General features: G+C 40.3%; 1 protein-coding gene across 2 annotated transcripts in view; it reads left to right on the top strand.

Annotated features, from left to right (window-relative positions):
- Positions 1-20,812, top strand: part of rai14 (retinoic acid induced 14) — a 34,572-nt gene extending 13,760 nt beyond the window's left edge. For both annotated transcript variants that reach the window (XM_047344360.1, XM_047344359.1), the window contains exons 3-21: positions 5,540-5,670; positions 7,417-7,505; positions 7,695-7,759; positions 8,862-8,919; positions 9,214-9,284; positions 11,999-12,105; positions 12,234-12,418; positions 13,034-13,059; positions 13,462-13,551; positions 13,924-14,013; positions 14,810-14,935; positions 15,503-15,604; positions 15,970-16,632; positions 16,835-17,322; positions 17,643-17,811; positions 17,908-18,075; positions 18,172-18,333; positions 18,421-18,486; positions 19,032-20,812. In XM_047344360.1, coding sequence (XP_047200316.1) covers positions 5,540-5,670; positions 7,417-7,505; positions 7,695-7,759; positions 8,862-8,919; positions 9,214-9,284; positions 11,999-12,105; positions 12,234-12,418; positions 13,034-13,059; positions 13,462-13,551; positions 13,924-14,013; positions 14,810-14,935; positions 15,503-15,604; positions 15,970-16,632; positions 16,835-17,322; positions 17,643-17,811; positions 17,908-18,075; positions 18,172-18,333; positions 18,421-18,486; positions 19,032-19,118 — 2,943 coding nt within the window. In that variant the 3' untranslated portion in view covers positions 19,119-20,812. The remainder of the gene's footprint in view (positions 1-5,539; positions 5,671-7,416; positions 7,506-7,694; positions 7,760-8,861; positions 8,920-9,213; positions 9,285-11,998; positions 12,106-12,233; positions 12,419-13,033; positions 13,060-13,461; positions 13,552-13,923; positions 14,014-14,809; positions 14,936-15,502; positions 15,605-15,969; positions 16,633-16,834; positions 17,323-17,642; positions 17,812-17,907; positions 18,076-18,171; positions 18,334-18,420; positions 18,487-19,031) is intronic.
- Positions 20,813-25,931: the final 5,119 nt, after the last annotated feature.

Below are 25,931 nucleotides of genomic sequence, written 5' to 3'. Positions count from 1 at the left end.
TTCCCACATACTGTGTTTGTACAGTATTTGACTTGCTATTTGCTCTGTCATCTCCAGAGTATATTGTACGTCAGGAGGACGAGGAGTACGACTGCAAATAATTATGATTTAGTCAATTATTAATTATTATATTATTGTCATAATTAATCTGCAGTTACTCTTTTGTTTGATTCATCATTTGGCTGCTAAAATGTCTTAAAATTGGAAAAAACAAAACAATGGCTTTCACAATTTCCACTTTACACCAATTGACAGTCTTGTTTGTTGTAGAAAACTTGAACCCATTAACACTGTTTCAGTTTGACCCAAGGCCCATGCTGACTTTGCACCATCGCTCCCATCACCATCATTTCATCAACCTCCTCTGTGTGTGTGTGTGTGTGTGTGTGTGTGTGTGTGTGTGTGTGTGTGTGTGTGGCCGAAACTGGAGCAGTGCATTCCGCTCCACTTAAACCTGTCCATTACAATGCAGTCTAATTCTATCGGTGTCATGCTGCTCGCTGGTGATGGCCCGCTAGTTTTTTTTTCTTCAGCCTATTAAAATCACAGAGACCATTAGGCAAGATCATGCTATGCAGTACATCACGAGTGTCCCACTGTAATTCTTTCTGTTGGTGCTCGTAGGGGGTTAATGGTGTTGGTAGAAGTTAGAAGTCCATTCCAGTTTTTCTCATCACGAGACAATGTCAACTGTATACGTGTTTTTAGATGGAGATGTTTCTTGCATGTTAATATAGTGTTTTAAAAACCAAACTGTTCGCCTTGTCACATTATGGATGTTTTTATATTTCCTAATTATTCAAGTATTGTCTCTTCTTTCATCTTTGAGAGTGACCATTGTGATGCTTTGTGCACAAAGAGGAAATCCTACTTTACACGTGTACTCATGAACTCTGCAGACATGTTGACTTCTACGAAACAGCTGTGCAGATGTTGCGAGACTGGTTTCTCTGTCGTACCATCCCATTAGTGTAATAATACATGGTAATAAACAGCAACGGTGCATATTTCTGACTGATAGAGAAAGGGAGTGTTGACTCTGCTCTGTAGACATAGCAGAGGTTCAGATGAGGTAAAAGCTTTTGGAGAGTTGTGTATCTCTGGAATGAAACTTTTGCCAACAAGGCAGTTATAAGGAGACACGGGAAACTGGGCTTTCTACTCTTCTCTTTGACCCAAATCTTCCTGTAGTTTCTTGATGCAAAGCAACTGACAACAGCTTGAACGAATCATTACAGAAGCAAATATTGGTACAGAAACCTGGTTGTCTGGTAGTTTTCTACATGACAATGACAAGTTCTGAACCAGGAAAATAAACAAGGCATTCCTGGTTTTAAAATGCTGCTCTAGCCCATACCTTCTTTATAGCTCTCTACTTTGGAACCACACTCAAACTATCTCTTGCAACGTGGCTTCTTATTGCCCGTTTGGTCAGACGTGTTTGTGTGGTTGACCGCCTTTCAGAGCAACTCTGCCCCATCTCCCCTGGACTGTTCTCTAAATCTTAGGTTGGTACATTTTGAAGATAAACCTTTTGCATGGTGCATTTAAAAACCTGTAATTTTTTTTTCTCTGCAAGACATTTTCCCAACATACGCCGCCTGTAGCTCGACTGAGTGTGATTACTCACTGTATTTTCAGTTTTCAAATCAGTCTGTCACTTGTGACACACTTTTCCAACAGAACAACTCATGATCACAGTTTAATACTATTCGCTGCTCGAGTGGTAAACAGGAACTGAGATTACACATCATCTAAACCAGCCAGCAAACTAAAGATCTGTATATTTTATTCTACTGGAAAAACTTATTGAGGTTCTGCAGCATGTCTGTGGGGAGAAAACCTTGCACACATTATTTTATTTTAGATTGTGGAATGGGGAAGTGAAAATTCAATCACAGGTCCTCACCACAGACTGTAAATTAAGATGGACAACATGACTGCTCCAAAGCATCCTGATCGCCACCTGGTGGCTCGCTGCAATATAGGTCATAAATTCCACCTCCTCCATGTTAGCAACTAAAAATCAAAGCACACATCAAACAATGTTTTTCTCAATTACAGTTTTGTCATTTAAGGTAGTTCTATGTTCATTGTTCTGGTAAGTTTGGTTTTAATTAGTTATTTGATATAATGGGGGGAACACGTGATGATTGAAAAGCTGAGACTGACTCAGGATTGGTCGTCATTGGAGTGTCAGTTTGTCATCCGTTCTGGTTACTGAATTATTCAGTTGTACACTAGACAAGTTGGTCATAAATTAAACTGTAGAAGCCTGACTGAAGTCATATTACGTGTCACTTCACCATCTGCTGGATCTGACTGCTCCTGTTATTCAAACTGTCATACAGAGAAGCAGGCGCTCAATTACAGCGATAAGTTCCGCCCTTCCTGATGTTCTCATAACAAGATAAACAAGCAGCATCTGTTTCAAGTAAATGTTGTATAATGTAAACAGTCCACTATTAAAGTTGCTCTACATTCTCTTTGATGGTTTGGATTAAAAGGCAACAGACGCAGGTTCCTCTCTCTTTTCAGTTCTTCCACCATCTCTAAAGTTCACCTATTTTTAGAGGTTGATTGCCTCAGTGCTCTTCACGCTGATTAAATAACACATGACTGTCTGTATGAAAATCATGAGACTTTTTATACCATCACACTGGGAATCAGATCCACAGTCCGCCTCTGAGAAAACACTGCGCTGTATGAGATGTGTCCTTTATAGACTCATATCTTCCACTGTGTCATGTTTCACTGGACACTAATCACAGTGTCGAGTGTGTTCCACTTACACTCACGCCCCAACCCCGCAGTGACCTCCTTTATGAAATGTTAAACTTATTGTTATCATACAAAAAAACATGTAATGAACCTTTCTGATGTCCAACAATTCCCTTCCCAACATCTTAAAAGAACAAGCTATTGAAGAATCGAGCTAATGAACAGTCTGTCGTCATTGTTCTGCCAATATGTACATTCCCCATTGACAAAAACAGTGTAAATACATTTACACACCTTTGTTAACACACACACACGCACGCACGCACGCACGCACGCACGCAGCATTCAGTGACACTATAAATACAGAAGCACTGCATTTTGCACACAAATGTAGGATATTTATGTTTTTCTGAGTCAGTTTTTTGTTTTGTCGATGTAGGTTTATAAAAATAAAATATAAATCTAAAATAATATTAATTAACATTTTCCGGGGTACAGTCATGAACATGCTATTATTTAGTAAAAATATAATCCAAAAAATATAACGCATGTGGTTAGTGTCTACAAGAATAAAGGAATTGTGCAGTCTGAATGTTCTGAGTGAACTTGGATATTTTTGAATACCCTTGGAGGTCTATGTCCATCATTGCCCAACATAGATTCTTCGTTTTCCAGTTCAGGTCTCCGCTGTGTGTCCTTATATATCCCGTCTGTTATTTCCAGTCTGTCAGGGAACTTTCTCATCTTACACCACCTCCTGAATATTATCTCACCTCTTGCTTTAATTCTTTGAAGCCTGGATCACTATCAGTCTCCGATATAGAGCGTGTGTGTGGGGGTGTTTACAACTGGACAATAATTAATTTTCCAGACATCCTTGCGAGAAAAGATAATTTCTTCACTCTGTCATCATCAACTTTGTTTAATTCGCAAAACAGCAACAATTAATTGTGTTTCATTCCCTCATGGTCCACATTAATGACTCTGGTTTTGACTTGATCATCCTTGCTGTGACAGCGACAGCAGAGATTTTCCACCAGCTTTGCAAAATCTATTGCAGTGACTTCCTTCACAGAGGCTATTTACACCATGTATAGCTGTGCTGGCTCATTGCTCTCCTGAAATAGTGTACAGTTCACCACTAGTATTTATGGAGTGTGAGAGCTCAGCATCTTATCAGGTGTATAGGTCAGGAGGCTATCAGGTCAAATTTAATACTGCAGTGCATCCTAACATGCACAGGTGGCTGCATGGAGATCTGGCACTGCCAACATGTCTGGGGTCCATGGGTTCAGTCCTCCTCAGGTCAGTGTGCAGGCTTTTTTCAGTCTGTGCCTCTCATCCGGAAACAACCAGTCAGCTAAACCATCCTGAATCACAACAGTACTGTAAACTTATTCACAACCCAGTGACTCAAGGTGTCTCCATATATGATCATTTGAACTTAACTCACTTTGTAATATCTCAATTTCTACAAAGTACACATACACCTCATGCCGCCAGTTACAACCACACAGACAGCTCCTCAAAAGAGAAGCCAAAGCAGCTCAACCGCCCCCTTGTGGCTGGCTGCCATATAGGTAATAAACCCTGTCTCCTCCATGTTAGGGTATGGGACATGGACCAAACAAAAAAGTGAATGGACACGTGAATTAGATCTCTCAAACTGTCGTTCTTATCTCACTGATGTTTGTTGGAGTGCACATTTTGTCCATAAGTATGGTTTTAATTAGTAATTTGATTTTATAAAAACAGGGTGAAATGTCATAATGGACAGTTGAGACTCAGGATTGGTCGAGCGTGTGTATCGGCGGGACCTCGATATGGCAGCTCCACACCCTGATCACTATACTGTATACACTACTGTATACAGTATTATTGTGTTCGTATCAGGGTTACTTTGGCTTCATTTCTGGATAGTGGGAGGAATCTTTATATACAGTCTGTTACAAAAAGTGATTACTGCCTATCCATGATATTTAGCACAGAAATACATTGTAATCCAGCCTTTGTATAAGCTCTGGTTCAAATAACCACATTGTTTATGGATGTGCTTCTTCTTCCCTGGTTTCATATTCCTGATTTTAGTTTGTTGAAGTCTGAGTCCTTACTCGTCTTTATATGGTTATTGTTGTAGATGTAGTTAAAAACGCTGTTTGCTCGCTGCGCTGTATCTTGTGCCATGTTGTAAGATGGTCTCTGTATGAGATCATGTGCGAAGCTTTCCAATTACTGACTAACTCAGTACCCTGTCAGAGATACAAATGTGGGGCCTTTTGGTTTGTGTGTCTGTGTCAATGTGTACATCCACACTCGATCTTGATTAAGTGCGTGTGCGTGTGTGTGTGTGTGTGTGTGTGCGCGCGCGCGCAAGCTCGCATATGGACACAAATGTTTTGTGTGGGCTGTTGCAGAGCCAGGAAAACATTCACCCCCTCTGAGAAACATTACTCAGATTTGGGGCATCTCAGCCATTTTGGCTGCAGAGTAAGATTTGCTAATGTTTCTGTTAATGTCTGACAACAGCTCTTCATTGTGAGGAATGTGCCGCACACTATTATTAAAGAGAAGGTAAAACATTGATGCAAGATACTTTCCTAGAATAAAAAAAACGTGTGTACATAATGTACATCCCAGTGATTGTAAACTTAATGTCCTAATGTGTGTAAAATGTCTGTTTACAGTCTGTGGATTATTCTGATGATGATGATTTTCTTTTAATCCACTTCTTGTTTTCCCATTAATTACATTTGATATCAGCATTTTATCTAACCTCATTTGTCTTATTTCCTCCATTTTCTGCCTTTATCCTCTTTAGGTCAATGAGTGGAACAAGAATGACGAGCGCCTGCTTGCTGCGGTGGAGCACGGCGAGGCGGAGAAGGTCGCGTCACTTCTCGCCAAGAAAGGTGTCAGTGCTGTGAAGCTGGACACTGAGGGCAGATCAGCGTAAGCATTTTGATTATTTTCTTCAGTAAATAGATGAAAACTGGCTTTGGTAAAAATTATCATTCTAGTAATTTTACTTACCGCTCGTAATACATAGCAGTGAATTCAGTTTCTCAAGGTTCTCAGGTACAATGTACAAGTACAGCAGAAACAAAACCTGCTTAATACAAATAAATACCTGCAGCGTTTGAATTGTCAGAGACGTGAGACAATAGAGAGCAGTACCATCTTTTGATTTTGTGTGAGATGGGGGAGGCAACTTTAATCAAAAAGAGAAATAACTTGGATTGAGATCTTTTTATGAAAAGGATTAAAAACCAGAGTAAAATAAAATATACAGATTTTAGTTTGTCGCCATTCTCTCATTCACACATACATTCATACAGTGCATCTATGTGCAGCACGTTGTCTATTAAACATCACTCATACACTGCCGGTACAGCCGCCTTGTGGGCAATTTGGTGTTCAGTATGTTGCCCAAGGACATTTTGGCACACGGGATGGGGGATACTGGGATCGAACAGCTGGCCTTCTGGTTAGTGGACAACCCGCTGTACCACCGGAGCCACAGCCAAAATTGGAGCTATTCAGGCACAATCTGGGGCTTTGGTGTAACTGAATCAAAATAATCATCCGGCCTTGGAGATTTTTGTGTTTTCCTTTTAAACTGAAGCATTACATGAGCCTCTACCGCAGGCTCAGATTCTCAAGTCTTCAGCTTTAGAAATCACTCTCAGGCGCTGCAGCACAGTGTTTAAAAATGAATGGCTGATCTAAAAATACAGACGTTTTTCTTATTTCCAGAAAGGTGGACGTTTTGCAACCATTCATTCAGCCTCCAGGACATTCAGTGTTTTTGAGAGCGAGTTCATTTGGGGCAGAGGCGGTGCCGCTCGTTGCCTCACCGGGTTGAAATTGTTGATAACACAGAGGCTCAGTGTTAATATTTGACCTCTTTCTTTTTTTGAAACACAACACCCGCTGACCTGAATGTGTTGAGCAGCTCACGCAGAGACAGGAACATCAACACACAGGAACAAATACCCGGAGAGCAGCGAATGTGCCGATTTTCACAGGCTGAAAAACACACAGCCTTTTTTTTATTCCACCAGCAGTTCACATCCTTGACCTTTTTGTGTGTGTGTTTCTGCCAGAAGACAGAAACACACATACAGATGCATATTCGCAGCTTTTGTAAATCAAGATGAATGCGGTGGTTCGGGTTCGCAATGCTCCGATCCTTTCAGAACGCACAAAGGAGGAGTCTACAGTATCTCTATGGTGATAAAACCTGATTGAAAGGCATGTGGGCATAGCCGTGTGTGTGTGTTTGTGTGTGTGCATCCTGAGCACACCAAGGGGAAGGCTGGGGAATGTGTAGTGTTTTTCTAATTCTGCTCGCTGAGCTGGAAAGGGGTTGTATTGATTGCCTACTGCTGCACACATGCACACAAAGAGACACACCATTCAGAGGGTGGGTTTTTTGCATAAAGGGTTGATATTGACTTGTGACATTCCTGCACACGAGGCAGCGCTTTATCTCATAAACTCCTGAAAGTAACATTGACCAAAAGGAAAGTTTAGATTCTGAAAACTGGTAAATTTGTTTGTTCAGGGGGGCTGCTCAACGCTACCTGTTTTCTGCTGTAAAACTAGCAAGAAACATTAACTGAGATTAACAAACATCTGTGTTCATGTACTGCATCACTAACCAGTTGTTTCTTCTTGCTTTGTGCTGATGTAAAGTCTTCATGCGGCAGCTGCTCGAGGTCAGACGGACTGTCTCTCGGTCATCCTGTCTCATGGAGCTGATCTGTCACTCACTGATGCTGCAGGTACGGATCTGAACTGCTGCTAAAGATGAAGTGTGAATTGTTTAGAATGTGTTTTACTTGGGTTATTTGATTTTAGGTCTTGATTCAAGTCTTGTAACATTTTAGGTCAAATGTAGGATTCATTTCTAGGGACATTTATCCCTCAGATAATTTTCTTCTTAATTTAAGTCTTTTTTGCTTTATGTTCAGGTTTGAATCCATTGCACCTGGCTGCCAAAAACAATCACACTGAGTGCTGTAAAAAGCTCATTCAGGTAAGATGGACAAAGTGAAGGATGCTTTCAAAAGTAACTGTTTGATTCTGTGTAATTATTGTGTAGTGTTTCTTGTCTAGTGAAATAGTTGAACAACACAAAGAGATATGAAACAAAATGTTTAAATGGCCGAGTCATGCAGCAGGACGATTTCCTCTTGGAAGCATCACTCGGTGTAGAGAAGAAGGAATGTGTGAAAGCAGTGGCATGAACTGTGTGAAACCTACAGTTTGGATATTCTCGATATTCTGTTAAGATGACACACACGCTCTTCTCTTTCTGAGAGGACACTCATTGGCATAACTCATTCCCAAGGACCTTATCCTAACCATAGCCGTCACAACTACACAGCTAATCATTACCCATCCTAACGTAAAACTAATTCCAACCCAAATTCTAAAACTGCTAACTCTTAAACAGCCTTGAGAGTTAGTGAGGACTGACCAAATGTCCTTATTCAGTCAAATTATCCTCACAACAATTGTTTTAAACCAAATTTGGCCCTCAACACTTTAAACACACACACAGCTTTGATTCCACCACAGTCTGCAGCATCTCACCGACACCTACCTGCTCAAACGCAGCAACTTTTAAAAATTCCTAAACACCTTTTTTCCCTCCCTTTGTCCTCTAAACTTTGAAGTTGAGTTGAAGTAAAGTTGTGCCAGTTTGTTGCCTGGATTTTAGTAGTTGCAAACTATTATCTGGTCGTTAATCATTGACAAAATTGAATGCCCTTATTTTTTAGGCATATGCAGTTGTACATAGTTTGCAAACATGTGCAGTGAATTCACAGTATTGTCTAATATCACATTAAAATTGTTGGTGTCAGTACCTCAGAGGATAAACTCCATTCGGAAATCATGTTTTTTCTTAAGAAATCAAAAATGGTCAGCAAACAACATTTTTCACTCACATTATTTCAGATACTTGAATTCAGGTACACGACATTTTGAGTTGTGAGATTGATTTGGACAAACTCAGGGTTTATTCTCTGGAACGTTTTGAAAGTCAATCAAGGGGATATTACATTACACTAAACATTCACTCTTCATGTGTGACATTGATTTGCTTTTCTAATACATTCCTGTTTTCCCTTCAGAGTAAATGTCCAATCGATGCTGTGGACAGTTCAGGAAAGACGGCGCTGCATCACGCTGGTACGTGTGTCACTGTCAGTTAATTACAACAGAACTGCTTCCGTTGAATATTGATCTGCTTAGAGAAGAACGTGGGAAAATATGTTGTGGGATTAAGTTTAAGCTCTGATTTTACTTGGAAGAAATCATCTGCTGTGTCTGGAGTTAAGTGATTACACGTGAACTCAGCCCAGTTAGAAAACAGGCAGGGAGACAGAGATAAAAAATCATGCGAAATTCAACTAAACCAAACAAGATCAAGCTTTGATCTGTGTTTTCTGTCATTGTCTGACTGTTGCTTTGTTTTACCTTCAGCTGCCAGTGGGAACATCCAGACCGTCCAACTGCTGTGTGAACTCAAATGTCCCATCAACCTGAAAGATGCAGTATGTACTTTCATTATTACTTCCACTCTGTTTTCAGCAGACTTATTTTTCCTGGCAGGGCAGTAACTCTCTGTAACAGAGAAAAGAGCACAGAAACAAACGTTCTTTTCAGTCTCATTCAGATCACTGACTCCACTCAAGGACTTTATACACTCTGGGTTTTCTTCAGCTGTTGTCAGACTTCTTGTTTCCTAAATTACAGCTTTTTAGAGGTTTATTAAGAAAGTAGAAGTAAAGTATTGTTGTCTCAAAACCAATAGAAAGCAGATGTTTCTCACAGCTGTAAACTGACAATATGAACCATCCTCATCAACGGACATTTCCTGTCCATGTCCCTCTCTGTTTTAAGATGGGTTAAAATTGTGTGCATATGTGTGTGTGTGTGTGGTAGAGGGTCATTGTACTTTGGGAACTCTGTTCTCAAGCCTCAGACATGTGGTCTCCATTGCAGTGATGCTCCATGCCTGTGGTTTTTACCCAACTGCAGTGTGTTAGCATGATTGTGTGTGTGTGTGTGTGTGTGTGTGTGTGTGTGTGTGTGTGTGTGTGTGTGTGAGAGAGTGAGTGCGTGAGCAAGCAAGAGAAAAGAAATAAAGAGAATGTGTTGCACATTTATTTCCCTCCCTTTACTTTCATGCCACAGCTGCTGCGAGGAGATAAACATCAGTCTACATGTACAGATGTTGTTTCTTATTAAAAATATTACAGCCTTGTTACTTGTTTATACATGTAACACATTCTATGTTGTGGCTTTTGAAACTAGTTCATGTTCTCACTTAACTAAAGGCTGCTGGGATTATAAAAAGTAAATGGTTTCTTCTGAATCCTGGTGCAATCAGCCACTAAATGCTTGTTTTTCGCTTCCAACAATTGTCTCCCTGTTGTTAAAAAACTAAGAAGCTTCTTGGGCAAATTACACAATTAACAAAAAATGTTGCTTTAAGTGTTATATGCATAAACAACTCAAAACAAACCTTTAGCACTGTTTTCTTTTGATATTAAGACAGTGTGTGATATCAGTTTCACTCATAACATTTACTTTTCTAGTCATAATCATCTGTGTGTGTGTGGGTCTGGTCCATGTATTACAAATGTTGTTGGGACCTAAATCTGTAGTCACATTGTGGGGGCGTGTCTTCCAGATGGGGATAAAAAGCAAGTTCCCATAACATAAATCCTTCAATTCAAAGGTGACACCATGTTTTAAGCTTAGGTTAGGTTTAGGTTAAGTTTAGAGCAAGGGTTAGGGTTAGGTAAGTAGTAACTATGGTTAAAGTTAGGGAGAGGGAGACGTGAGCAGTTGTGTCTGCTTTAAGTCAACATATATTGAGAACCTGAATCAGTAAAGAACACATTGCTGTGTCTGTGCTGGGTAGAAGATGCCAGCTTGTTAGCCTCAGGTCTACATTACCAGCTACAACACACATCTATCTCTCTACTTGATCTAGATTTGACTTCAGTAAACACACCGAGATAAAGTGGAAGAAACAGAGGAAACATGATTCAGGTCCAAACATATGTCAGACAAAGTGTTTATAGAAAATCAAGCCAATGTAAACCGAAGTCTGCTCAGAGACGTTGGTACGATGGAGTATAAAAGCTTCCTTATGTTTGCTGTTGGAAAGAAATATATTTCTCATTTAGTGAAGAGAAGCTCAGCCTTGATATGATTCACAGACGTGGTCTGAGATTTCTTCAACAGACTTTGTTTGAGTGGGTGGGAAACTTCTCAAGTACTTAACTTAAGTATGAATATGTACTAAATTGTCACTTTGACACTTAATGCTTCCAGGGCTATATTGTATTTTTACTCCAGTACATTTATTTCTAGTTACGTAGTTATATAGATATTTTACATAGAAAACGTATATGATGAAAGTATAATGGTGCATGATTGTAGATGTAATTTAACAGGGGCATTTAAAAAAAAGAATTCACAGTTATATATTTGTTTGAATTCTCTACTATTACAGAACAGATTTTTTTTAACTTCTTGATTCACTCTTAATATAATTGATCTGTGAAAATAAGTTCCTGATCAGTTTTTGTTTGTATTGTGTAGACTTTGCCTTCATATCTCACTGTTGAGTCATTTACTAAAATCCATTTTATTTCCCAACTTAATCTCAGTAAAGTCAATGTTCCTGCCCTGCACTGAGACTTACAGGCAGCAGCTCCTCTCATGCCGAACGCTGCCCTCAAAAATATCCCAGCCAGTCAAATGTTTAGTTTGCACTTATGTAATAGAAGGTTAAGGTTAGGTCAAGGGTCGTTCTTGGGGTTAGGATCCGTCAATCCTGGGGAGAAATGTGGGATGTCTACGTTGCATGAAATACAGACCCAGCTGCCCAGCTCAGGGAAATAACCTCTTCTCAAGCCATTCATTTAAAATAGTAAATATATAATTTTGGAGTTTGCTCATAACTCTCTCTCGTTCTAAAACACACGCCTCTACGTAGTGGAACAATTTTAGCTTTTCTGTTCATATGCTGGGAAATTCATTTTCAGTCGGAGATATTCACTCCTTTCTCACATGAATCTGAGACTTCTCTCACCACACAGACACTTACTTCACTCTATGTTTACGCTCCCGTCCTGATGTCACAGACAAGTTATGTAGACTACTGCATGTTTTCATATTAATCTGTGATATGTGGGTGTATGGTTGCTCCATTAGGATGATCTCACTCATGATTATCTTGTCTGTCTCAAAGGATGGATGCACCTCCTTGCTGTTGGCGGCTAAACATGCTCCTGCTGAGGTTTGCTGCACTTTGCTGGACTGCGGAGCTGAAATCAACGTTTCTGACAACAGCGGCAGGTACGAGCCGAATGAAGTCTTCTGCTGAGACACAGAAAATTCAGGAATTACATGCAAGAGCAGTAAAGACGGAGTAAAGATACTTGGATGTTGCACTGATGATGAACATTTGTGCGTTTGCGTTACAGGACAGCGTTGATGTTGGCCAGTGAGTCCAACACAGCGTCTGTTGTTGAAGTGTTGGTTCACCGAGGAGCAAATCTGTCAGCAGTCGATTCACAAGGCCATGATGTCACACACTACGCCAAACTGTCGGGCAACTCAGAGGTGAAAACTGCCCTCAGTGCCGCCCTAAGCAGACAGCAGGTCTCAGGTGAGAGTCACTCATGGAAGTATTGACTCACGTTTGTCCCCTGGAGTTATTTTAACAATGACATGATGAAAACTAACCCAAAGTCTTTACTTCCTGTTAGGACAGTTGGAATATCTCTTTGCCTCGACATCACACTAGTATAAAAGTACATAAATACACACAAACACATTCACATGCATGTATCTCCTCTTTGTGGCAAAGATTCAAACGGCTCGGATTTCAATGCAGTCAACACTGACACCTGGAGGAGTTCAATTGTTATTACAGTTTCTTTATGTCTTCATTGTTTGTCAGATTACACAAAAACTTGTTGTAGGGGCGGGGTTTGGGCCAAGGAAGAACACATTAAAGTTTGGAGTGGAAATTAAGGGGCAGGTCCAGGAAGTTTTTTTCCACTTACTTGAACTTTTAAGTTTTTCAAAATATTTTGGAATTTCTAAACAAATAATACATTGATCTTTATGGGAAATATCAGTATAGAGTTCTCATATCTATGAACAGGTGAAATTTAATGCAGATAATGATTCAAATGTATTGTTTTTATTTTCAAGAAAGGCTAGAGTTTCTATTCTATTCTTTTTTTTTGATGTTCTTCCTTTTTTTTGTGTTTGTCAGACGCAAAGTCTCCTAGAAGTCCTCAGGTAAGAAATTTTCTGTTCTTTGCTTTTCAGATCCTCACTAACAATCAATCAATGTTTAAAACAGCAACAAAAAACATTTGAATTTATTAAACCAATCAGTTAGAAGAAACATTAATTTTAGTGTTGCAATCTGATAGATGTGCTAATAATGACCAACAAAAGCCAAATGATGTCTATAATTTAGTCGTACAGCTTCTCCTCATGAGCAGTAGTTTAGTATCAGCTTCTGTAAAGTGTCAATATTCAATTTCTAAGCTTATAAAAAAAACCTTTTTGCCATTTTTGTCTTACTGTAGCACTCATTGGTTGACAATCCTCTTACTAACCAGCACCACCCTTATCTTTCTCTCTCTCTCTGTCCGTCGTCACTCTTCTCCTCGCTCTTCTTTGCCGGCTCTTCAGCATGATCAAGTAGCTAAACTATGTGATGAACGGATCACAACTCCCAAAAAACGAAAAGCACCTCCTCCACCTCCTATTAGCCCACTGCAGGTAAACGCATGAGTCTGTTCATCTTTCTGCTTGAGTCAGTTCTCCACTCTTCCCATTTGCGCATGTCTGCAGTAAATACACAGTCCCACTTACTTGTTTGCAAGTTACCTGATATATTATTGTAATCTTGGTCCGATACAGAAAGTAGTTAAAGGTTTAAAAAATAACATGTAAGCTAATTTCATCTGTCTTATGAGACTATGATATATAAATGTACTAAAAACAAAAGGTATAGAGCAGTAATGACTCATTTAATTGTTGTAAAAGGGAATTAATTTTTTTTACTGTTTTTATCTGAGTTTTTAAAGGTTTATGAGGAAAATTAAACAAGTAATTAATCTAAAACTCAACAACTTCATCCTTCTTCCTCAGAGCTCAGGACCCTCCTCTCCTTCAATCGTTACCTCCACTGGGACTGTTGGTTCTGACAAAAGTGACACGCCCAAGACATTCAGCTACAAGGTAATAACACAGTCAAGTAAAATGCCTCCAGCACTGTATCGGTGGCAGCACAGCAGGAATAAGGAGACTCACATGACTCAAAGAAATAAATACAACTCGTTCCAACTTCCCAGGCAGGGTTTCCACAGGTTATTAATAAGACTCAAATTTAGTAATGTGAAAGTTCGACCTTAAAAATACTGCATACTAGGTCTTAAATCTATTAAGGTGGGTCTTTATTGTGTTCACGTTCATTTAACGCTACTTTCTTTGTGCTTTAAAATTAGTTTTATTTTTGAAAAGGAATATTTTGACGGCCAGCAGAGATCCTCTCTCAACAATAGAGATAGTAGTACGCTATAAAAAAACTACAATCAAGACCTACTGATAATTGATCATCTACTAACACCACAGTCAGAATTTATCACTATACACTCAGCCTGGCTGCGGAAAAGATTAGAGATAGCTTCTGTCTCTGCCTCTAGTTTTTGAGATAGTGGTGTTTAGAGGGTTATTTTCTACTCAGCCACTTCACCTTATCTGCAATCGTGGAGAGGTTAAAGTAAACCTGGGACTCTGATTCTCTCATATCGGTCGTTCTCGTCTTTAATTTCACACGATATGATCTTAAAATGTTTGAAATTCAACTTGTTGAAACCAATAGAGAATAAAATGTGTCAATTTATAAGTGGGTCAATCTACCTTCCTCTCCTCTCTCTCTCTCTTTTACTTTCTCTTCCTTCTCTCCTCCCCTTCGTCCTTCCTGCCACCCCTCACCCTCTTGTCCCTCTTTCCCCTCCCCTCTCTCATTCGTAAGGAGGATGAGATTCGAGGAACGGCGCTGAGAGAGCAGGTTGAGAAGCTCCACGAGGAGAGAAACATGTTGCTGGACACAATTGAAGATCTGAAGCAGGCAGTGACGGGTCCTGAGCTGGATACTAAGGTGATAATGACTCAGAAACACTTCAGTGACACGCTGACGTTGCGAATCAGCAGATTTTAGAACAGATGTGATGGCAGGAACCGTGGCCTTGGAAGAACATGAAGTCAGACTTTTGTTTGAAAAGCAGAACATTGAAACACAATGTTGAGTACAGCACATAGACAGTGAATGTATTCCTTGGTGTATAAATAGGTTGTAGATGGGTCGTCATCCACTGCTACTAATTACATGTTACTTTTTTACCATAACTGGATAAAAAAGTATTGAATAGTTTGATATAACAACATGAGACGTTTCACATCGGGGGCTCCTCGAACTTTTAAGAATTTTGTTTCTGTTTCACCAAAAGTTAAACAAAACTCTGTGTCTTTAAGTTTAATACTTAAGTCTGTGAATAGACGACTGCTGAACCTTTTCACCTTAGCATTCTTGGAGGAGGTCTAACCTTCGACGTGTCTCGACTCGTTTTGTTTTTCAGCAGGTAGCGAGTGGTCCTGATAGCAGCTCTGATGCCTCCGTGTGTGTGTCTGCACATAATACATATGTGTGTTTTGTGTGTGTTGACAGGGCGAGCACAGTGTTACAGCATCTGCAGCTCTGGTTTCTGTTCTGCAAGCCAAGATTACTGCTCTTACTCTGGAGAACCAGACACTTGCAAGTAAACTTAAGGTATGTAACCCCCTCACTAGTGTTTAAGTGAAACCTTTGAACAGAGTCAAGTTTAGGGAAGTATATTGTACACAATCTAAAAAAGAGCTGAAAAACTTAAACCATGACTGAAACGGGATATAATAGTGTCATGTAGAAATAATGTACATTTTTTTGCATTAACTTTCTGCTGATCAATTAATTGCTTTATCTCTAAAAATCCACGATGAAATTAAGTAAATCAGAAAATTGGGTGCAACATGATGTTTAATGTACAATATAATGTCAATGAATGCTTTTGTATTTCAAATTTGAATCAGAAGACAAATGATTTATTTTTTAAATATAATCTCTCTAATTTCAGTTTTTACTTTTCTTACCCTCAGAAACATCCGTCTATCCCAGGAAACGAGGACCTGAAGGAGAGCAGTCGTCCCAACAGCATGGCCTCGAACTCCTCCTTCCACTCCACCCAGGATGAGTTTGAATCACCACCACAAGAGGAAGAGGAGAGTGAGGGAGGAAGAGGAGGAAGTAAAGAGGAGATCAGACTGCTGAGACAGGCGCTGGAGAGCGTCCAGGTGAAACTGCTCGAAACCAGGAAGGAAAACCGCTCACTTCACGCTCAGCTGAAGCCCGAGAGAGAGGAAGAACAAGAAGAGGATGAAATAGTGAGGGAGAAGGGACAGGAGGAAGAGTTGATGGAGAGTCTGGCAGAGCTGCAGGCGAAGCTGACGGACACTCAGGAGAGATACCACCAAGCTGTGGAGGAGGTGGAGGAGCTGAGGGCTCGCATGGGAAAAGAAGGAGGGGAGATGACAGAGAAAGAAGGAGCGCAGAGACATTCATCGTCCACACTCGATCAGCTGAAGGCCCAGCTGATCCAGTCAGGATGTGAGCAAGAGAAGGCGGCTCAGCGAATCAGAGAGCTGGAAGAGGAGCTGAGGAGGTCAGAGGAAGAAAGACGGAGCGGGAAGGAGAAAGTACAGAGGAGTGCAAAGATTGAGGAGCTGTACAAGGAGGCACAGAAGGAGATTAGGATGCTCCAGGTAAAAATGTTGCTTCTCTTCTGACGCTAAATGATTTCATCTCAGTACATTCAGTCGTTCAAACAGTTTTTAACCTGTTCTTTCAACGTTTTGCTCAATCATTTCATCTTTCTGTCATTATTTTAGTCTAATTAAGTCACTTCTTTAATTCAATGACTTCAACATTTATTCACATTTCCATTTGTTCACTCCTGTTGTTCAGGAGGCTTTGAGGGGCACGGTCCCTGTTGAAGCTGCAGCCAAAGACTTTGAAGAAATGAAGGCTGAGATGAACGAGGTGACAGCCGGGCTGCAGCGTCGCTTGCTGGAACTCTCGCACTCCTACAGTGAAACCAAGAGTAAACTGAGTGCCGCTCAGAAGCAGGCGGCGGAGGCCCGAGCTGAGAGCAGCGCTCCATCGTCTCCCACTGTGGAAGAACAGCAGCAGCAGGTCCAGGCGCTCAGCAGCAGGGTGGAGGAGCTGCAGACTCTGTTAGCCGACGCAGAGAAGAAGCACGCGGCCGCTCAGGAGGAGATTTCAGCGATGAAGCAGGAGGCAGAAGCTCAGGCGCAGAACACCGTGGCCCTCGCCGATCACACACAGGTGATGTCATCTCTGGGAAACGCCATCAAAGAGCTGGAGAGCCAATCAGAAGCCCTGAAGGAGCAGCTGCACCAGAAGAGCTTGCAGGTGGAGGTGCTTCAGAACAAGTGAGAGAAATGTGATAACGTCTTTAAGATGGGTTTATACAGCAGTATATTCTGTATAACATTAAACATTGTAGTAGAATAATGTAACTTAAGTACTTTTACTATAGGTCTGTATATATGTACAATTTTAATGTACTTATACTTTATTGTAAATTGTCCATGCTACTTTGTTCTTATTGACAGTTAAAATACTGCACATACTGTATATGTGCAGAAGCAGCAGAAGCATCTCGTTTGTGATCCAGTACTTGAGGACTAAAAGGTGGTTGATAGAAAGATAAACGTACTCTTACACTTGCTGTTTCCACTTTCCTCCAAAGACTGACGGCAGAAAAAGATGTCACCCCAGAGGTGTCAGTGTCCCGTCTGGACCACGACACCATGCGAGATAAGCTGGAGGGCGAGGTGACCCACTTCACCCAGCTCCTCCAGGGGGCGCTCAGGAAGCAGGATGAGATGGCTCTGGAGGCTGCTGATGCATGGCAGAAGGTGAGAGAAAAGAGGAGAAGGCAGAAAACTATGTGTGGACACTAAATTCATGTATTTCCAAATACTTACCAAAACAATATGTTATCCCTCCATCAGGCGCGGGAGAGTCGTGCAGAGTGGGAAGCCCTGCAGGAGCTGGTGATGTCCAGGGAGAAGGAGAACCAGACGCTGTCGTCACGGCTGGCCGAGTCCCAGGATGCCGTGTGTCAGCTCAAACAGCTGGTGGAGAACCACGTCGCCTCTGAGAGAGAGAAAAACAAGAGGGTCAGTAATCTGGTCACCACTGCAGAACGCTCATCACTGTAGTATCTCCTGAATCCCTTTCAACCTCAAACGTTTCTGTTTTCTGTACTCCCTCAGATAGATGATCTGTCACGGGAGGTGGGGAAGCTAAAAGACGCCTTAAACAGCCTGTCACAGCTCTCCTACAGCTCCGGCTCTCCCTCCAAGAGGCTGCAGCAGAACCAGCAGCAGCTGGAGACAATGCAGCAACAAATCAAACAGCTGCAGTACCAGCTCGCTGTACGACCTCTTCTACCCACTTCAAAGTACAACACACAGTAATACTCATTTAAAAACCATCATGTTTAACTCTCGTTTTCTTTGTAGGAGTCGAAGAAGCAGCACAATGAGACAGTGTCAGTCTATAGGATGCATCTCCTCTACGCTGTCCAGGTAAATTCAGTGACGATTCATTGCAAGTTTCCAACTTAATATTTTAAAATAAATCAATCAAACTTAATCTGTGTAGTTCCTCTCATACAGGTGAGTGCAGTTCAAAGTGTTTCTTAATTGAGTGACGAGCCAAGAGTAAAACAAAACAAATAAAATGTTGACAATGACATACCATAGAATACCATTGAAACCATAATAACAATAAAAAAAAATGTTAACATATATGCCGTACCAGCAGTTTGCAAAAAGCTTAAAGCTGCCACACCAAAGATTTTAGGAACATTTCACCAATATTATGAAAACAAGCATATTTTCTGACCTAGTAGTTGTGGTATCTCATCATGCTGATAGTTAGATGTATTTTCCAAGGTTTTGAAAATGTCCATTTCTTAAATTGTAAACGTCCATGCAGTACGATGGAGGTGAGAGGGTTAAAACATTCTGCGTCGTATTGGACCGTGTGTTTGCTAAAAAAAGTAGAAAGGGTTGTTGTATTTGAGTGATTTGAATCATAGCTCACTGATCCTGTGTTGTGTTTCCTTCAGGGTCAGATGGACGAGGACGTCCAGAAAGCCTTGAAGCAGATTCTGATGATGTGCAAGATGCCAAGTCAAACCAAGGAGACGTGCTGAGACTCACGGAGCCTCTGCTCGCTCCAGAACAATGAGACTGACGTCAAAGTGAACTGCTGCTCTCAGATGCATCTGTCACCACAGCCTCTTCCTCACGTCCGAATCCACTCGCTGCTCGTGGCGATCACAAACACGGCCAACGCACGGTGCCTCTGAGTCAACCTTCAGTATTTCTAAATGTTTACAGTCATTCGTTCATTGCCTTTTTGACCCTTTTGTTTCTTAAAGTCATCAATCTCATGGTGGAAGATGTTTTGGGGGAAACTCCAGTGCAGCATACAGATACTGTACATCAGCCAACTGACCATTCAAATGAATGGCTACCAGCCAAATGTATATTGTATGTGCATGTAAACACTACACTGAAAATGTGCAGCAACCTTAACTCAACATGCAGTTGCACAAGTGCCATAACGCAAACATCTGTACACGTGCACAATTACAGCAGATGTGCCTGATGGGGTTTGCTCCTGTTACAACGTTCACTTAGAGGAAAGAAAAGACTCTGCTGACGCTGCCGTTTATTTAGTATCTATTTTATGATACAACAGTGTTAGTTTTAATGTTTCATGTGTTGTCCACATTTTACATCTAAATTATTTGTTCCCTGATAACAATGCATGTGACTTTGCTTCAGCCCAAATCACAGATGTTTTTTTTTTTGACCGCACTTCTTTGAAGAAAAGCATGAAACTGTTTGTATTACTATTTTTCCTATTAGCACAAAAAATGTATAAACATGTATTTTACTGAATTGGATTTGTTTTTGTCATGTTTTCTATGTTACTGTACTGGAAATGAAGAGGTTTGATTGCTGTAATTGAATGGCCTTGTTTTGTGTCTGTGTGAATGAGAAGCTTTTTTTCCTCCGCACTATTTGATCTAGTGACACTTAAATTAGTTTATTTTCCTGTTAGTATTCATATCTAACACATAAAGACAATTGTTTACTGTAATCAACAACAAAAACACCAAACAGTTTGATAGTTAGGAGGCAAGTTCTTACGTTTCCTCTTCTCTCTTCTACTCTGTTTTCTTTCATCTTGTGTCACATGCCTGCACTTACTAATCACACAGTTTTTTTGCAGCTCTAAAGTCCTTATAGAGAACATTTCACCGTTAATATCATTAACTCAGTTAATACAGATGCTAATTTCACTGTGCTTCCCCATCATATTACTTCAAAGTCTTTTTGTTTGTGATTTCCTTGCGGGTACGAATGTTTTTCCAGTGTCTGAGAATATGTCATTTCTTTATTCAGGTTTTATGAATGGTTTTCACATCACTCCTTTGCCTTAGTACTGTACTTACATCCTCAGCTGCCACCTACACTTCAAACACAACCAATAACACTGTGTAACTCGACGTGAGGTGAAGCTTGGATGTGACTGATGCTCCGGCCCTCACGTCTCACCCAGGATCTGTTTTTTACTGAACATGATTCACACCAGACTGAGGTTCTAAGATTTGTAGAGTAAAGCCTTTGCATGTCTTTATTTCATCGCTTGTAAGATGTCAAACAACTTCCTCTCTCTCTCTCTTTCTCAAGGCCTTGACTGAACTGTTTTGTACAAAGAAAGGGAAAAGAAAGAACAACTCAAACTTTAACGGTTTTGTAGTGACGTGAAAAAATAAGGTTTTTGCCGATTGCTTTTTTGGTCCACATGAATAAATTTCCAAGATAATGCACCATGGTGTGACTGTGTTATAGTTTTTTTTTTTACGTATCAAGGTCTTTGAAATGACCTGATTATTGTCAGGAAGGTGATATCACTTCTGGAGCACCACCAATATATCCTTACACAGATATATTGGTATCCATATTTATGCTGAAATTGGCTAATATGAAAACAAAAAAGATTAATGTTTTGATTTCACGTAAACTTGATTAAAGTTTATTTGTGTGGTCTTACTTTTGTTTATTTTTTATTTATCAAAAGATAATTACATTGAAAAAAAAAAAAGAATCATGCCTGACCTTAACAAAAACATAAATATGTAGGCTGAAAGGTTTTTTATCTTATATATCTAAAACAATTAGAGGTTTACAAGTCAAAATATTCCTTTAACATACTATCACTATATAGTATTTATATAATTATTGCTCAGGGATGTTTTACAGTGAGTGAGTGACGTGCACTGCACAGCTAACGGTACAGTAAAATTACTCAGTTTGTATATACACAACAGTTTGTGTTGTAATGGTCTTGTTGAGATCACGCAGACCACGTGGGAATATAAATGTATAATCATACATTTATTTAATGCAAAGTGTTGGTGAAGCCCAACAGGATAAGACTGAACAGGCGATAAATGACCACTAGATGGAAACCTTTAGCAAAACTGGATCTCATCGCTCTCCCACAGTTACATCCTCGCTCAAGGACTGATTAAAGGAAAAAGCTGAATAAATGACTAGAGAGACATAAGAAATTGAATAATTTGAATATAAATAAAGTATCTGAATCATTTACTGTTGCCCTCGCAGTCAGTAGAACATGAAAACACCAAATGAGGGAATGTTTTATGCCAAGAAGTACTGATGTAGTTCTAGAGGCTTGTGTCGGCCCAAACCTTTCCTAAAGTCACGATATGTTGGTATTTATTTTATCTATTTATTTATTCTACATGACACATTACTTAGTGTTCTGTTTCTGATCTTCTCAAACACATGCATCCCGGAGCCATATTAAAACACTTAAAAACACTTCCGAACTTGAGGAACTGGGCAAATCAAAAAAATATCAGCTGCATTGTTTGTTTTCTCGTCGGGTTCGGCACACCTTCCTCCGTGTCAACACTCTGTCCTCCCTCAGAGTCCACTCAGCTGCGGCTCTCAGAAGTCCTGCCAGCCCGACTCTGGGTAATTTATCTGCCGTTCTGTTTCCTCTAACCGGTGGCACAACCACTTTGTTTCCTGCCCTGGCCCTGTGTTCTGCCTGCTGGGCAAACACACACATTGCCCATATGCACAGAAAAAAAGCACACACCTCTGCCTTTACACGACAACTTCCTGTCAATCTAGCTTTCCCACACGTTCTGCCCTCGGGCCTCGAGGGTTAGTGGAGAGAGATCTAATGCTATGATCCTAATCCAGGGAGGGCCCTTGTTTGTCCAGCATCCCGGGCTGCAGTACAATCTTAAAGTCTGTTGTGTGTGAGTGGAAGGATGAACTCTGCCAAACTGAAATGTCAATTTTAAATTATGTGAAGAGGATGTTTAAACATGGGACTTTTCTAATTCACGTTTTCAAATTGACAAAGATTCAATTGATCTTTTAACATTTTCCCTCAATATCTAATAACGTTCTAAGTGTTAGTTGGATAAAACCTTTTTTCTACACAATGGCACAAACATGATCTCTATCTGGTTATTTCACAAGTCCACTAAAATAAGAACTGAAACAGCTAGTTAATAATTGAACAGAAAATTGTTGAAACTTTTGATGATCCAATTTTGAGGAGTCAGAGAAACAGGATTCAATTTTACCTAATTTGTTTTTACAAAACCATCATTATATAATGTGACATTTCTTTGTAAGCTCGCAAAAAATTTGTTGTTTGGACACTTGCTGTTCTGGACTAGAGCTGATTTAATAATGATTCACCTTTGAAACAATGATGTTCAAGAATTTAACGGATTAAGCCCATAAAATGTGAAAAGACATGAGGAGAGGACCCAGTTATGAACCCTGAGGAACCCCAGGGCACAGAGAGGGAAATGAGACTATCAAAAAGAACAACGAAAGACATAATACATGAATGCAATAAAAAAAACATAAGGCAAAAAGCTTTTGAATCATACAGATATCCAAGGAAAGTAGTATACAATTCTGTATCGAGAAACAGAGTTCAGTGTAGACAGAGTTTAGACGTTGTGAAGAAGTCATTACAGAAAGGTCAAAGACCAGGAGAGGAAGACTGTGGCTAAAGGAGGAAATGAGCGGAGGTTGTAACTAAATAAAAAAACAACCTGCTGAAGCAGGAGTAGCAGATCCAGGGACAAATGTGTATGTTCAATCCCTGGGACGATGACTAATCTGTGACTAAGACTCTTGTGAAGTAGCAAACAAACCTGTATCAGCTGCCATAGGTATGAGGGGAACCAGATGAAGATGGAAATTAGGAGGAGGAGAGGAAGCTGCTGATTAAGAAGTCAGTTCTCTGGTTGTTTTTTTGACGACTGTAGCGCACCACTGATTAAGCATGGCAGCAATAAATTCAGTTTCAGCTGCCAACGCACGATTTTTATAACTTTTTTAAAAAGTCTGAGTGATGTGTCTTTGCGCACTACTTGTTTATATAGTATATTTCCTCCTACTCACAGTTTGTGTGCTTAGTAAATATTATGGAATGGCTTGTGTCTAAAGTGCGTCATCGCCTGTATGCTTGCTCTCGGTGAGCAGGTCTTGTGCTGTGTATGATACAAGTATCAGCCGCTAGCATTTGTGTAGTAAGTGTAATAAACACAACTGCACTGGGACTATCGAGCTTGAGATATGAACGTTGTAGTTTCTGTTATTCTGTCTGTTATTTCTCTTATTTTTTTTTTTCTTTTCAAGTGTAGAGCATAGCTTGGGCTGCATTTTTCTGTCCAAGCCCAACCGACCACAAAAGAAATGAACAAAAACCCGACCCATAAAGGCCAATACAGTTTTTTTGATACATTTATAATCTCCGTAAACAAGATGTATGTGTCTCTACATCTACAACTGATTATTTGTTTATTGACCTTCTGATCAAAAGTTGAATTTTATTGTGACAGTAAACCGTGCAAAGTGCCTCTCAACAATGCTAGGGACAATTATCTGTTGGCATCCAGGCTCATTATTATTATAAATATTAGCACATTGAGTCTTGTCGTCTAAAAGGAAGAAAAATTTATTCTCACTGTTTCTTGGCACTCAAAGAGACCACAGGAGTGTTTACAAATGTATTTTGACGTGCAAAAACATGGCGGAGTAATTAAATAAAACATGTTTGATTCATTTACAAATTAAAATCTTATTCTCATTTCTGGTTCCCAACTGTCACCAGCTCATCTCTCACTGCACCCACTTCTCCATCCCCCTTCTTTCAACTTCTGCCTCCTCTCCCACTTCCTTTCCATTCACTCCTTCTGTTACACATCTCTATGGTTTGTCAACATTGTTAACATGCTCATGTTCCTTCTAATACAACCACATTTTATTGTCAAGCAATTAACTGATGTGTGCAACATGTTGCCGCTGCGTTCGCCCGTTTAGCCCCAGCCACCAAGCCGTCAAATGTTCCCAGTTTGTCTAATGCAGGCTGGCCTTGAAATAAGACCCTGCAGTCGACGAGCGGAGGGGCGTAAGAGACACATGCTGCTTAATTGCTGCAAGATGTAACCCCGCCTGCAGCCTACTGTGGCCTACAAACACACATACACACACTTAAAAAGCACGCAAACACACAATCAAACATGTAGTATATGCAACAAAGAAAACACAAACTGCTCTAAGTGTGTTACTACATTACAACACGGCGGGTTCAGGGCACGGGCCCAAACTTCATAGACACATTATTTGTTTGTTTTTTTGGTGAAAAACAAGGTTTTAATTCCACTACGAGGTCGTTCTTTGATGGAGAACATTCAAAAGTTCTTCTCTCTGAAGGAAACCAAATGGAATCAAACCAAATCGAAATGATTCAAAATCTGCGGGTTGCGTTTCCTCGAGGCGTCTTACGATGATGCTCTTTGAACCAGAGTCTAATGGATAAAAGATGATATTAGTGCAAAGATGCTTTTGTGTAATCTACATTTGGCTCCGGGTGCAGGCACATGAAGCTTTGCTGAGCAGAATTGATGAAGAGGATCAGAGAGACAGGAGATTTGAGCTCATATACGAAGGTTGTTCCTGTAGCCAATGAGCTCCTCAGAATTACACCATCACAGTATAATATTTCTATGTTTGCTGACTTTAATATTTAATGTATTAGAACATTTAACGCTGTCCCTCAAAATCTGAAATGATAAAGAGTCTGTGACCATCACACACGTCCATAGAAAATCAATTTTAGAAATTGGAAAAGGTGACTGTAACAGTACGCCAGAAAATTTCCAGCAGGATAATGTACATTTTATGACTCAAATCTAACATCACTGAAAGATTTACTCCCATTTTGATTGTCACTCCGGGCGGCGCACCAGGATGACATCACAGATTACAGCCTTCGCTCTCTGGTTTCTTGCTTTGGGGGGAAAAAAAACTACATTTAAAGAAAAGGGAGAGATATTTGATGGTTCTACGCCGTGATGATAGCAGATGTGATTTTCGTAAATTGAGTGGTATTCCCATGACAACCAGTACATCGTCCCTGGGCACGCTGATGCATTCCCCTGACATCATAGCGCTGACTGCGGCAGTAACCCGGGTCACTGAGATACAGTTACACTCACAACTGTGGAAGACCACAACACAGGAGACCACAGGGACATCCTGCACAAAAACACTGCAAGTAGTGGTTTAAGAACGCTTGTAAAAGCTACGGCTACAGGAACAGAATTTCAAATTCTTAAATTGTGTCTGGGAGGAAGCAACAGAATAATTGAGATAAGTTAAATCAAACACAATCTGCAGCTTTGGAGAAACTAAAAAAAAAACACTAGTTTAATGAGCATCAGTTTTGATCAGTGTATTGATCATATTCAACCTGGAATCAATAATAGATTACCACACGGCTGCATCATTGAGCAGAAGTGCTGTTTTCCTCTGTATGGATGTGGGATATTTGGACGCGATCCCTGATGTGAGAGAGTTTTGGCTGCGGATCCAAACCCCAGAGATGT

This window comes from Hippoglossus stenolepis, chromosome 18 (assembly GCF_022539355.2).
Source record: "Hippoglossus stenolepis isolate QCI-W04-F060 chromosome 18, HSTE1.2, whole genome shotgun sequence".
NCBI classification, from domain to species: domain Eukaryota; kingdom Metazoa; phylum Chordata; class Actinopteri; order Pleuronectiformes; family Pleuronectidae; genus Hippoglossus; species Hippoglossus stenolepis.
This window is presented reverse-complemented; position numbering and strand designations above follow the sequence as displayed.